This window comes from Ostrinia furnacalis, unplaced genomic scaffold (genome assembly GCF_004193835.3).
Source record: "Ostrinia furnacalis isolate ACB-3 unplaced genomic scaffold, ASM419383v2 OfSCF2973, whole genome shotgun sequence".
In the NCBI taxonomy this organism is placed as follows: domain Eukaryota; kingdom Metazoa; phylum Arthropoda; class Insecta; order Lepidoptera; family Crambidae; genus Ostrinia; species Ostrinia furnacalis.
This window is the reverse complement of record NW_021133212.1, coordinates 47,912-62,586: the sequence shown is the minus strand read 5'-3', so window position 1 is coordinate 62,586 and position 14,675 is coordinate 47,912. Positions and strand designations below refer to the sequence as shown.

The 14,675-nt window shown below is 43.0% G+C and overlaps 1 protein-coding gene across 1 annotated transcript in view; it reads right to left on the bottom strand.

The window, feature by feature from the left end:
- LOC114356834 (diacylglycerol kinase eta) overlaps window positions 1–14,675 on the bottom strand; it is a 47,347-nt gene that overhangs the window by 5,141 nt on the left and 27,531 nt on the right. The window contains exons 4-14 of the mRNA XM_028310194.1: window positions 13,457–13,653; window positions 12,167–12,312; window positions 11,572–11,683; window positions 9,345–9,520; window positions 7,489–7,576; window positions 7,266–7,373; window positions 6,213–6,382; window positions 3,497–4,918; window positions 2,800–3,231; window positions 2,134–2,308; window positions 844–1,073 (exon numbers count right to left, since the gene is read on the bottom strand). Coding sequence (XP_028165995.1) covers window positions 844–1,073; window positions 2,134–2,308; window positions 2,800–3,231; window positions 3,497–4,918; window positions 6,213–6,382; window positions 7,266–7,373; window positions 7,489–7,576; window positions 9,345–9,520; window positions 11,572–11,683; window positions 12,167–12,312; window positions 13,457–13,653 — 3,256 coding nt within the window. The remainder of the gene's footprint in view (window positions 1–843; window positions 1,074–2,133; window positions 2,309–2,799; window positions 3,232–3,496; window positions 4,919–6,212; window positions 6,383–7,265; window positions 7,374–7,488; window positions 7,577–9,344; window positions 9,521–11,571; window positions 11,684–12,166; window positions 12,313–13,456; window positions 13,654–14,675) is intronic.

Here is a 14,675-nt window from a genome sequence, read left to right as displayed (position 1 = left end):
TTTGGGAAAGACTGATCTAATGGATTGTTTAAACATGATTATGTGGCTAATCGAGACCGATATAAAGTTTGCGAGCTGACTGAACTGAGATATGTTACAATGAAAATTATTCTGTCCATTAGTGGACATAGGCCTCCTACTAAAAATGCCGCTGCGAGCGGCTCTCTGAGCCTCTTGCATTAAGTTTCCAGCATTGTATTTGAGCATTGGTCGATCGTGGTAAGAGAGTTTTTCACGTTGCGTTTTCTAATCGGTATTAGGCACTATCTTATCTTCCCTGGCAGTTATTTATCACTACAGATATTTTCATCACGAACCCTATCACTTAATAAAAATATTTTAATGCTGTTGCAAATGTTGCAATGCACAGAAGCAGTGCTATGTGCTCGGTACCACTTTTACAGGTAGGTTACATTTGAAATCCTAGAGCGAGTGCCTTAGTTCTGACGAATGATATTTTCGATTCATCATCATCGTTTCATTCATAGGACGTCCACTGCTGAACATAGGCCTCCCTCATTTTTCACATCGCCCGTTTGGAAGTGGCGTGTATCTAGCGCCTTCACCTTTATGAGGATGTCGTTCCACCACATTTTCAATTGCTAACGCCCGTATTCACAAACGATGCTTGCTTAAGTGAAGCAGTAAATCGACCGCACAGCGTTGAATAGAGCTCTGTGATTGGTCCGTGTGTCACCCTGTGCGTCCACGCGCACTGTGAGACCTCATGTTTGTGAATACGGGCGTAAGTCTCAAAAGTAGATTGCACTGAAGTGTACTAGCACTACTCCACTACATTTCTACTTTCTACTAAAAGTATCAAGAAAGATAACGTACACCAACCTAAGACTGTTCTCCAGTGTTCTTGACCTGCACAGCATTTGCGCCCGGTTCTTGTGTATGATCCGGACGCATCCGGGTGGTTGTAGCCAGGCTTCTCCGTCTACTTGTACTGGAACACATTCCTCGCCAAGGATGTTGATCTGGACTGCCCTGCATTGAGCGATGCGGTGTTTTTGGAGATTTATGAGGCGGGAAGCCGCCATTTGGGCTGAGCCGAATACTGCTACCACCTGGAGAGGTATAAAGTTTCATGCAATGGAAACTTGAATAGTCAGTAAGTACCTACATAAGAGAGTAATGCCCGTCATTAAAATTAGGGATTAATGGTGAAAATGGGCATAAATCTGATAAAGCACTTTGAACACTATGAACGCGTGGCTCGGTTCCATCTCGTCACTGGAATGTCAAAGTCAAAGTCAAAAAGTCAAAGTCAAAATTTCTTTATTTGTTTGGACTAATAAATAGTTCTTACAAATCGTCATTTTGCTCTTAAGGAGGCTCTACATGTCTCATAATCTTTTTACCCTACCAGCGCTTCGAGACCAACATTTGGCAAGTGCTGAGAAGAAGCGCCGCAACAAACTCAGTCACCACTGTCTGCCGGTTAATATAAATAAATAGAAATAGTAGTAGTAGGTACATTCGATTCAGGAGCAGTTCACTGAATTTACCATGCATTCTTGTATGGTGTATCTTATAAGCATGGGTATACAATATTGCGTGGTATATTATACAAGGTAGTGACGTGCTAATTTCTAGACTTACATATTAAGATACTAGTAGAAATGACTCGCATACATAAATTTGAATAACTTGGATTGACCAGTCCCCGAAAGCAGCGCCTGTTCACAGACATGACGAGTGAACCAGCCATCGCTTCACTCGACCATATTAGAGGGAATGTAACGACCCGCCTTGGAGAGGTGTAACTGATAAGTTAAACTAATAATTATTAGAGGCTTCAAAAGTCTGGAAAGTGTAATTCTGTAGACCAATATACCTAGACACAATCATTCTGCCAGCCAATGTACGGACGAGAGGGCAGCAAAACCATAGTTACAAAGTTACAATTAAAAAAAATTAACTTATTTTAATAACTATACTTGACATTATAATTTTCTATCGATAGAAGAAGGAAAAAATTGCATCAGGGTTTTTACTTTACTAGTGATAATGAATTCAACTTTTTTGATTCTATTGTCCTAAAATGATGACGTGTGAGAGTGTGAGCTTGCATGTTTTAAAATTAGGTTCACTCATATGGCAAAACTACCTCATGTTAAAACTTACCTCAAGGATCCTATCATCGAAGGAAGGCGCCAGGAACAGGTCATCCCCGCGGGTGCCGCCCCAGAAGTTGGTCCCGCCCATGAACGAGGGGATGTTGAGGACTACGATCCCTTGCAGCTCGGGCAAAGGTATCCTTTGACCGTCGCATTCCAGTTGTACTCGTTGACCGAGATGCCTGGAAGAGAAACTCATTGAAAGATGATCCCACATAAAATGTTGAATAGCAGGATAAAATATTATTTATACAGGATAATATAAAGGGTGTAACAGGGGGGGTGGATCATCGTAAGTCAAACGATGGGGGACTTCAATACCTATCGATATAGTGAAGACTTTTATACTGAATTCCGGCTTTTTACTTAAATTTCACAAAAATCTCAATAACTTTGGAACCATTGAAAATCGCGGAACATACATGGGGGTTATATCGATAGGTATTGAAGTCCCCCATCGTTTGACTTACGATGATCCACCCCTCCTGTTACACCCTGTATATTTTATTGTTGTCTGACAAATTGTATGCTCTTTGAGCGGAACATAGTGATACTACCTACTGTAACATGTCACCATTTTACCTATGATTCACAATAAATAATTTTGTATTTTTGAATGGGCAGTAATTTTTGGTATAAAAATACTAAAAGGCTTGCAAGAGAAAGTCTTTACCTGTAAGTCCTATTGACCCATTCCTTCGACCCCAGCACGCCGTACCACATGTAATTCCTCGCCCTCGATCGACACTTCTCAGGGTGCTCCTCCCTCTTATTATGGAAGTCCAGAGTTATCTTCGCGTCGATCCCAATTCCGAAGTAGTTGTTCATCACTGCTCTTTCATAGAACCCTTCTAACAACGTCTCATCAGGATCCATCAATGGACTGACAGCAGCGCATAACGCATCAGCGTTTGCGAGAAGACATTGGCTTATGAACCCTTGGGTGACGTGCGGCCAAGCTGGTAATTGAACTAGGGGGTTGATGATGGGAAGTTTCTTAGCTTTATCATTGACTTCGGTCTTTGATGACCCCATCCCGCTCATCGCACCGCCTTCCCCCCATATTGATGACACTGATGTTGATAACCTGCTTTGAGACAAATCACTAAAATGAGATGTGTATAATTGTGATTGTTAGACCATTGAAAACGTACGTATAGAATAATTATTTCGAGTAGCTTAAGTTAAGTTTTCATCCCCTGCAAGTTATTTCTATTGTAAAGATCTTTTCGTACTTCTAAAACCCAAATAGGTCAAAGACTGACAGATTCTTGCAATATTACCATTTACCCTAGAATCTAGAGCTAAATAACTGTAACGGGAATATAATAAAAGAAGGAATAAAAATAATTAAAAAAACTTGAACTTACTTGTCAGGTTCACCAGGTTTGAAGAGGCTTCCACAGGATATTCTTCTAGTAGCCGCCGGGGAGCAGCTCAAAAACTTTCCATACTCCGGATCAGAACTTAACAGGTTCGGGTTATCTGACTGTCGCCTTTCCCTGGCTGTGGCAATGCTGGGTTCAGGGGAATGTACACTCAGCGTATCCGTACCCTGGTCGAAGATGTCACTTAGCACCGACGCCATTCGACTACCGTTATTCTTCAAGCTCTTCCTATCTTCGCTGTGTGAAGGAGAAGGAGGTTCCACTACAACACTAACTTGAGGAAACGCTGGTATTTGGAGTTGGACGCCATCTGCTTTCTTTTCACAGTGCTGGTTCAACGGAATCATTGTCAGAGAACTGTGACAGCATTTCCCAAAATCGTCGTCTTTTAGTTCTTCTGTCGTAGGCAATAGGTGTTTAACACTTGAATCGTCGGCCACCCTTTTCTTGATGCTTTTCTTTAGTTGTTTTCTGAACGATTTCCTAGCGATGTCACTGCCCTCCTCAAACTGCGCTAGACTACAGTATTTGATTTGCTCCTCCACTTTCGTTGCATTTTCGATGTAGAATACTCTGTTTTCGAACCCGAATTTCTCAACCTCCCCCTCTTTGGGCTTCTTAATTTTCGATATGTATTTCATTTTGGTCTCGTTATTCTTCTCCAAGCTAGGGTTTCGGCTGTCCATTTGTATATCTGACACTGTATCTGATGTAAAAAGTGTTGTGTCATCCGTATACGTTTCGTTTTCTCCGTTCTTTCCCATCATAGCCATAAGGACGTCCTGTCCGAGCATAGAGCTGATGTCGTCCATGATCGATTCTCCATGTAAAGTCTCAGAGTTCATATACGTCGCATCTGAAACTTCAGGGGAATCGATGTGTCCGATGCAGCCAGTCTCTTCGATATCGTCTGGTTTCGCGTCAATAATCTCTGATATTAAGCTAAAGTCGTCGCTAATATTGGACCCTTCCGAGCTCGTTGCATCCACCTCCAAGTCAACACTAGATAGTTTCCTCTCCGGCGTGCAATCCCCACTAACTGGGGTCGCTCGGGCACTCAGTTCGCTATAATGAACGTCGTCGGTGTAAGGTTTGTCGATGTCTATAATAGTCAATTGGTCCGATTCGTAAGCTACTCCCTGTAATATCGAATCTGGCTTATCGCTATCGTCGGAGACAACTAGGTTAGGTATCGTAAGGCTAGAGCTAAAGGCGGCGGCGTCGGGGCGGAGGTTGCGGCAGGAAGAGGTGTCGCAGGAGGACAGGTTGGAGAGAGACAGGCGCTCCTGCGGCGAGGCCGAATCGGCCTTGCTGCGCGAGCGCTTGTCTACGTCTAAGCTGAACGCCTGCTCAGGCGGATTCGAACTAATTAATTTCGCTATATCTTCGTCCACGTCTGGAATGCTGGAAAAAACAAAAACTTTTGATATAAGTAGTTTCTATAATATTAAAACATGCGAGTTAGGATAAATTCGTTTCCATAAGTCATAGATGAAGTTGAGCTAAAGCTCCCACAGTAATAGTACAATGACTTTTGGTTACGTATTACTATTTAATGTCTCGGATAAGGTAGCGCTAAAAGTGCTTCGTCTTTGGAATTTGACCCTTTATCAGACATGACACATGGAAAGCCACTAAAGTAAAAACAAAAACTTCATGGACATTGATATACTTATTTTTTTAAGATAATCCCTAAATTTAGTCATGTCAGTTACATCACTAGAAAACATATACATGTGCGGCAGACCGACGACCTCATATAGGTAGCAGGTAGTAGTAGTGCTGGATGCAGGCCGCTACCAACCTAAAGAGGATTTAGGACGCTATTTGGATCAAATATGTAATTGCTCAATAATGAATAATAAATAAATAAAATAAATAACCGGTCATTATGGAAATCATTGAGCCTACGTTCAGGAGTGGACGTTCTGCGACTGAAATGATGATGAGAGAAATGAGGCTGACAATAGTGACCGAGTTTCTTTCGCTGCTTCTTCTCAGCTGACCCATTTATTGTCCTGAAGCAGTGGTAGGGTTAATACAGGGACGTGTTAAAGTGCTTTTTAAAAGCCTATTTGCATAAATAAATGAGTTCTATGAGATAAATAATAAACAAATAAATAAATCTTTGGACAATTTCACACAGCGCCAGCTAGCCCCAAAGTAAGCAACTTAATGCTTGTGTTATGGGTGCTAGCTTAACGGATATACTACTTATACAGGGTGTTAGGTAAATGGGTATATGAGCCGACACTAGCCCATGTTAACATGGCCATATAAATGGTATGGTGAAGTCAGATATTTGATATCATGATTTTATTTTTTTAAATTTTCATACAAAATATTTTTTATAAAATCCGATTTGTATGAAAATTAAAATAATTAAAATGAAGATATCAATTTTCTGACTTCACCATACCATTTATATGACCATGTTAACATGGGCTAGTGTCGGCTCATATACCCATTTACCTAACACCCTGTATACTTTTTTTTAAATACATAAATATTATACATAGTCACACCCAGACCCGTCACAGAAATTAAAATTCATCATTTCAATTCCTGCCCGGCCGGGAATCGAACCCGGGACCTCTCGGCATAGAAGTCCGTTCTGAACCACTACACCAAACGGCCGATAACGTATGAGATGAGATGTATGAGAGTTTTATGATATGCGGCTGAATCTTGGACTCACTTCTCAGGGTTAATAGAGGCGGCGGAAACGGCCGACGCGGCCGACGAGCGCCGACTGTCGGCGAAGGCCTTCGGCACCGGCAGCGCCGACATCTCGTCCGCGCCCGCGCCCGTCTCGCACGCCGCCCCGCCCTCCGCGCCGCTCGTGCACGTGTCGCACGATTCTGACTCCTAAAATAAATGACATACGCCCGTTTTCACCATTGTTGGGAACCGATTGGTGGACCAACCTCTTTTTTATATTGTCTATGTTTTTTATACTTTTTTTATTACTTTTGATACCTTTTGTTTAGTGCTGAAGTTCTGATGTTTAGTGTTTATGTTTGTTTTTGATAGCCGTTGTGGGCATATTTTGCAGGAATACATCTTCATTTTAACCGAAGGTTTTTCTTATTTCCGCACGCCCGAGCGGCTGTCCGCAACAACCATCAATTCCTAATTTTTAAGTGACCCCTATGAAAAAAAAATTCCTGTTATGTGTTACCTCAAGTCACTTAAAAATTAGGGATTGATGGTGAGAACGGGCAATAGAGATCTATTTACCTACCACTCAGTGTCCTGATCTAAGATTTTCCAGCTACGTAAGTTTGATTGCTAATACAACCCCATTCGGTCGATTGCAAGCAAGCGAGATGAGCAGATGCGCTGCTAGGTTTGGGATGTTTGAAAACTCATTTTAAGAAGACCGTTATTGGCAGGTTGTCATTTAATAATGTGCGCATTATCGTTTGCATGTTTGAAAGTTATTTTAAGTCTTTGCGGGCAGATGGACTGTAGTAGGTAAATACAGAACACTAAAATATGGATAGGAAAAAAAGATCTCAGGTTTATAAATCATAAGCAAATGTGTATTGCGGTTGGTGTACCTTTATCAATAAATAAATAAGCAAAGTCATATAAGAATATACGGGTCGCTAAAAACTTAGACACCGCGGTGTAAGTCAGCACAGTGCCATCTATTGACAGTCTTGCAAACCAAAATGTCTTAGAATCTACGGAAAGTAACTGACTGGACATTTACTATTCTTACTCATTGTATGCTTACCGTACTAACCTGCGGGTAGAATTGCACGAGCGTTCGGACGAGCGAGCGTAACGCTCGCCGAACGCTATCTGCGCGGCCGGCGAGGGCGCAGCCTCGTGCCGCCCAATTAAGCTGCTCCTGTACAGATAACAAAACTCACAATTAATTTCGAACCTCACAAGAAGGACATATTAAGATTTAAATTCAAGATGGAGCGTGTGTATTTTTTTTTTTGAATTACTATAAATAGTACCTTTTCAGTCTTTTCGATGCTGCCTTTCTCGGCAACGGGTTGTGCTTCAGGCTCACTATCACTATTTGTTTCTAGAGGCTCCCATGATCTGTGAACAAGAAATGAAAATGAACATTAAAGCTTCAACCACACCAACGGATGCAGATCGCCATCGCAGGCGCGATCATAGGGATATGACATGTCGCGTGAACTGTCATGCAGCATCTGTACGCGTTGGTGTGACTAAGCATTAGCCCACCTGCATCTGGCGAGATGCGCGTGCGTAGGGTTGCCAGGTGTTTAGCTTTTTACGGAATCTCATGTCCGGCATGTCCGACTTTTGTTAGGCTTTTTGCCGCGCCCGTCGAAAGTCATCGCTTATCGTCAACTAATCAATCGTAGTAATCTTAGAAACAATGATCCTACCTGCACCTCGCATGGTCGTGCGCTAAATGCGCGCGCGCGCATGTAGTATCAGAGACAGTGCGAGCCGCCGCTAGTGCAAACCGTGCGCAACCCACGCGTAAAGCACTAGTCGCCGCGCAGTTTACTTCTCCCGCCTGTTTATAATGTGCAAAAGCAAAGACAGCGCTCGACGTAAGCGATGTGCTGCCCGCGTCGCCTCGCCCCCCGCGCGCTCCCTCGCTAATGCAAGACGCGCGCAACCCACGCTTACTTCCTCAGCCTATTTATAAATGCCAGCTACGCGCAACACCACACGACTTGTCCTATCAAGGTTTGAATACTAAATAGTAATCCTGCGTGCAATAGTAGAGACAGCGCGCGACGTAGGCGGTGTGCTGCCCGCGCGGCCCCGCCCCCCGCGCGCTCCCCCGCTAGTGCAAGACGCGCGCAACCCACGCTTACTTCCTCAGCCTGTTTATAATATCCCATCCAGCATTGCCTGCCTCGCGCGACACTGCACGACTTGTCCTATCAAGGTTTGAATACTAAACAGTGATCCTACCTGCATCTCGCGTGGTCGTGCAAAAGCAATGACAGTGCCCGACGTAGGCGGTGTGCAGCCCGCGCCGCCCCGCCCCCCGCTATTTACTATCTAGCGCTAAACGTGCGCAACCCACGCTTACTTCATCAGCCTGTTTATAATATGCCAGCCATGCGCAACACTACACGACTTGTCCTATCAAGGTTTGAATACTAAACAGTGATCCTACCTGCAACTCGCGTGGTCGTGCGCTAAATGCGATGCAATGCAATCATACAAGTCATACATTGAATGTCACTTTTACGCAGTCACTATTGAAGACGTTTGATGTAAAGTTACACTAAGCCCACTGATCAAAGCTAGACTACTAATCTCACCTGCACCTCGCGTGGTCGTGCGCCAAATGCGCGCGCGCGTGCAAAAGCAAAGACAGCGCTCGGCGTAAGCGATGTGCTGCCCGCGCCGCCCCGCCCCCCGCGCGCTCCCCCGCTAGTGCAAGACGCGCGCAACTCACGCTTACTTCCTCAGCCTGTTTATAATATCCCAGCCAGCATTGCCTGCCTCGCGCGACACTGCACGGCTAGTCCTATCAAGTTTTGAATACTAAACAGTGATCCTACCTACTTCTCGCGGCTTGACTGATCAACGCTTGGATAGTAAACAATGATCCCACCTGCACCGCGCGACTCGAATTGACCTTCAACCAGTCTATGGCAACATTATTTTGAACTTCATTGCCTAGTGTTAAGGTCTACCAACAATAAACCTGCCTGCATCTCGCGTGGTCGTGCGCCAAATGCGCCCGCGTGTAGTAACAGCCCTGCCCCCCACTCACCTGCCAGTAATACACGGCTTGTGTAATCAAGGGTTGGATAACAAACAGTGATTCCACCAGCGGCATGTCTAATCAAAGCTAGATTAATGATCTCACCTGCACCTCGCGTGGTCGTGCGCTAAATGCGCGCGCGCGTGCAAAAGCAAAGACAGTGCTCGACGTAGGCGGTGTGCTGCCCGCGCGGCCCCGCCCCCCGCGCGCTCCCCCGCTAGTGCAAGACGCGCACAACCCACGCGCAAAGCACCAGTGGCTGCGCAGCTTACTTCACCCGCCTGTAAATAACACATTAATTTCGTTGCGGGTCCAATGACAGTTTAACTTTCCCCCGGGACAAACTTGACCTTCATTGGTTGGGTTTTATTGGCGGTCAAGCTGTAGATCCTGGCTACACAGGAGTTGCAGCGGTGGGAACGAGAGGTGGGAATAGTCCCGTACATTTTAGATTTTTTCTACTAACTAGACACTTAAACAGGCTTTTGATTTCAAACCTTCCTTAACAGGATTTCACCCGGAGAACACCCACAAGGTGGACCGACGATCTCATGAAGGTACCAGGAAGGCGCTGGATGCAGACCGCTACCAAATGGGCGATGTGGAAGTCATTGGGGGAGGCATATGCTCAGCAGTGGACGGCCTTTGGCTGAAATGATGATGATGATGATGAACGGGTTTTCGGGGCTCATTAATCGATTCAAAATTCAGTATACCTACATTCGGGTCCGTAATTAATTGAATTCCAATATTTTGGATCACAGACTTGAATCAGAACTAATCAAATATTCTTTATTGCTTCATGTTGGTAAAAAAAAATCTTGGATAGTAAACATAGCCCCATACCTATATTGTTGATTGGTCATGACCTAAATTCATCAATTTATAATGACTATTCGTTTACCTTAAAACACATTTAATTCATTATTCAACACAAACATTTAACAAATTACAGCAAAAACTCAGTGGGCGGTCGAAGGAGCAATGAGCTATCGGAACTTTCAGTTGACTGGCGCGCACCTCCATGTGAAGTTGGGCACAATCCCAGCTGAAATCTGGGCCTAGCTGCCTATTGTCTACAACTTTACTCACGTTTCAGTTTCACACAATGTTCGATAGATGGCGTTAACAGTCTGTTTTGCTCTATCGGAACAATGTAAAGCCACAAAGTAGGAGCAGTGGGTCTAGACAAAGTGCCATTATAATCGCAAACCAGTCGAAAAGTGGTCGAAAAGCCCCTTTTTTGTATGGAATTTGACGGATTCGATTTTCGATTCGATCAAAAAGTGCGTTTTGTCTAGGGGGGCTGAAGACAATCTAAAAACAAAGTGCGCTCGAGTATCATTCATGGACACGACACGTGCGGTGTCGCAAACCAGTCTAAACCATTGCCAGCGCGAATGTCGGCCGCTTGAGACGCGTCTGTGTGCGTAAGCAAAATGAAGTACAGTCGCGGAATGAAAAGGTTCGTCACCTTATTGTCGGTTTTCGCTTGCACTAGGTAGGTACTGTAAGATTCAAACCTGCCAACATAACAGTGCAAGAAACCGTGCTGCTAACATTTAAATAAATATGACGTTTGCTAACGAATAAGGTTTTGCTTGTTTATTTTTCTATCCCATCAGTGCAATGCAATGATGACATTGACCAATTGACAATAGTTTTTTTTTATTTTATAGTAATAATACTGGCAGGTTGAACCAACAAGGTTTTAGTTTATCAATCATAATAATCTTCTTGACAAGATAAATCGTCAAACAACTTTGATCTGAATAATTTTGAACTTTACTGATGAACAGTTAAAGATTATTTTCTCTAACTCGAGATTATTCTGTGACATGGTTTCAAAAGGTAATATGTGCTCGTGATTCGTTGAAGGAATCAATTTGAAAACTGACGAACCTTTTCATTCCGTGACTGTACATACCTACATGTGATTTTTTTTATGCAAGACAAGGCAGGTATTTGACCGCAATCGCACGTGGTGTTAAGTAAGATGCAGTCTAGGATGGTACATATCTGCCTTATAAGTGCCTATTCACTCTCGCCTTGAAAAGGCCCAGATTACAGTGTTCAGGAAAGTCCCAGTCAGTACCTAGCTGTTCGCATTATAAAAGAGTCATCAATACGCTTTGTGCGCGCTGGTGGAATGTCGACAATGTAGGGATGGTACGCTAGCCTGCATCTGGTTCCCCGGTGATGGAAGGGGTGCAATTAGGTCATATAATTCCTTCGCACATTCTCCGAAGTGTAGCCTGTGATTGTTTTCTGTTACCATCTGTTTAGTGGTAGAGCAGTACTGAGAAAATAATTACTAGGTTTTCTTCGTTACCTGCATAATTTCCTGCAAGTTCTTCAGCAGCGAGCTTTCTTCTACTAAGTCAGGCGGCGCGGGCGGAGGCGGCGGCGCTGTCAATGCCCTCTCGAACGTCATTATCGACCACCTGGGAAATATTCAAAATAATTATTAAAATAAATATTATTATGCTTTATTGTACATCTCACAAGTCTTAAATATAAAAGAACAGAAATACAAAAGTGAAACGGCACAATTTAGGTGCAAAGGTGCAATTTATTATTTATTTAGACTGCGATCTCTTCCAGATAATCTAGGGAATAATTTGTACAACAACAAAATGCATGAATCACTGGTTTAATTAGGTATATTTTCATCAGAAAATTTTAAGAACAATAGTATCACGCTTGTCCGTTCTAAAATACAACTTTTTCCTGATTCGTACAAATCTTGTTTTAATAATTACGACGAACGTACTCGTAACAAAAAATATATCAGTTAAATTGTTTTTTTTTTCAGACCTCAAGTAACGTTCTCTTTCATATTGAAAAATGAAATAATTTTCATTACATTTTTTTAGAAATGATTTCAAAGTGAATGCTAAGTATTTTTTTACTCAAATCATCCTCACCTATCCAGCATCTTAGTCGAAGCTCTCTCGTACCGCTCCAGCAGTTGCTGTAAGTTAGCCGCGTCGTCGCACGACGCGCCCCAGCCCAAGACTCGCGCTAGGTCGTTACCAGTACCAAGCGGCAGCACTGCTGTTTGTACTTGACGCTGGAATGAAGAATGGGAATCCTAAATTGTCTAGTATATGGAACATGAAAACTATTACTCAAAACTTCAAAACTAAGTCACAAGGTGGAGAGACGACCTCATAAAGGTGGCAGAAAGGCGCTGGATGCAGGCCGCTACAAACCGGCCTATTTGGAAATCATTGGGGGAGGCCTATGTTCAACATTGGACGTCCTGTGTGTGACTAAACATTATGATGATGACTGTAAAACTCATTTTCTCCTCCTAGCACTCATTCAAACGACGCCTCTCGAGCACACCAACACCCACTGTAGGCTCGATAGATCAAAATCTTGTTACATGGTTGTGGAAATAGTATACTTACTATACTCGTTATATAGTATACTCGTTAAACGGGTTAAAACGTTTTTACGATAACATTTTCAAATTCGAGTTGTGGAAATGCATCGCGTTAAAAAATGATAGTCCACGGATAGACGGGAAAAATAACAAAAGAATGTCGAAAATGATAGGCGGAAAAACTAATGAGGTTTCTTGATGGCCAGTGTCGCGCGGCCAAGGAGTCCAGTCGTGCGCGAGCGCAACACTCGCAGAGTGATTGCAAACTTTTTGGAACATTAATTTTGGTGTTCTACATTCAACTCGATGCACTTCTCGAATATTTGCGCTGGATTAACTGGAATAGACCCATAATGAAGCCAGAGTGTTGAGTGTGATCAACTCAAGGCATTTATAGCTCGAACACTTGCACCTGCTTTTAGCTGTTCGAGCGCGGAAGTTGAATATCCAATACTTTATGCATACCATTTGTGTAGTTAAACAGTTGTTACGGTAATTTGATAGTTTACATAATTCTATGGACCCAGTATGTAACATATTATATATGGCACTAGCGGCCGCCCGCGACTTCGTACGCGTGGATCCCGTTTTACCCCCTTAGGGGTGGAGTTTCGTAAAATCCTTTCTTAGCGGATGCCTACGCTACGTCATAACATCTACCTGCATGCCTTTCAGCCCGATCCGTCCAGTGGTTTAGGCTGTGCGTTGACAGATCACTATGTCAGTCAGTCAGTCAGTGAGTCACCTTTGAGTTTATATTTAGATTATTAAAGACTATACGGAAAACCGCGTAGATTTACATTTTGAGCAGCTGTTAGTAACTCACGTGCATATCCAACTTGTCGACCTCTTGCAGTACCCAGCCCACCGACCCGTCTCCCGAGCACACCAACACCCGCAGTGGGGCGAAGTGCCTGAACAATCGCAGCCCTAGCCTGGGACCAGCTCCACTTAGCTCGAACACTTGCGCTGGGTTCAAAAGCTGCTTGAAGCGCCGTAGGAACTTCACGCCTTGGTTGTCACCTTGAAAAGATAATGTGATTATTAATTATTTAATCCATAACTAATATAATTCTTTCCCTCATTCACATACACAACACATACACGATCAAACAGGCTACACTTACACTTCCACTAGCACACTCACAGTCATATTATCACACTTATTCATTAAATTTTTGTTACCGTATGCATTTTCTTATTTTTGTTACTAGCTTTTTCTTGCGGCACTGCCCGCGTATTAAAAAAAAAATATATTTCATAATTAGTATTAGAGCATATTACATTAAGCTAGTGTTCTTATCTTTATAATAATACTGTCAAGTAACAACAAATTCGTCTTATGGCTTTTCGAATAGATGTGTAAAGTAATTTGTTTTCGCAAACTATCGCACTTAAGGGTCTTACTGCTATACTACCTTATAATATTCCACGGGTGGGGGCCTGGTGACCTGTAGAACAGGTTTTAAACAGAACCTATTTCAGGCACCAGTCCCACACAAACTTAGTAAGTATTAAGTACCTATAGCATAATGTATTTTTTACCAAATGTAATTGCTACCCTAAGTTTGTGAGGGGAAATAAATGATTTATTTATTATTTATTTAATTCTGCGCTTAAGGTATGGGAGCGGCACGGGAGGGTGATATCTTAATGGTCAAACGTCAGCGAGACTTCAGATTGTATGCCCTGTCACGTCATAATACCTCAGGCACTAACTGACTTATGAGCTAGACTTACTCTCTAGTAACCTAGTGATGTGGGTTGTGAAATACGAGTATACAATTTTTATGCTATTTAATTGAGTGTTTTTTGGTCATAACCAATAACCATGTATGAATAATCATTATCAACATGTTTTATCTCTATTGTTTCAAAATGCAAATATGCAAATGGACCTTGATGGTCCGATTTGCGGGAATTCTTCATATTGAGGTAATGAGGGCTATCGTTTTAGCGCTCACCAGTTAGCGCCACTGTAGAGTAAGGTCCTGTCACTTGCTAGTAGCGAAGACAGTGGCACCAACTGGTGAGCGCGAAAGTGG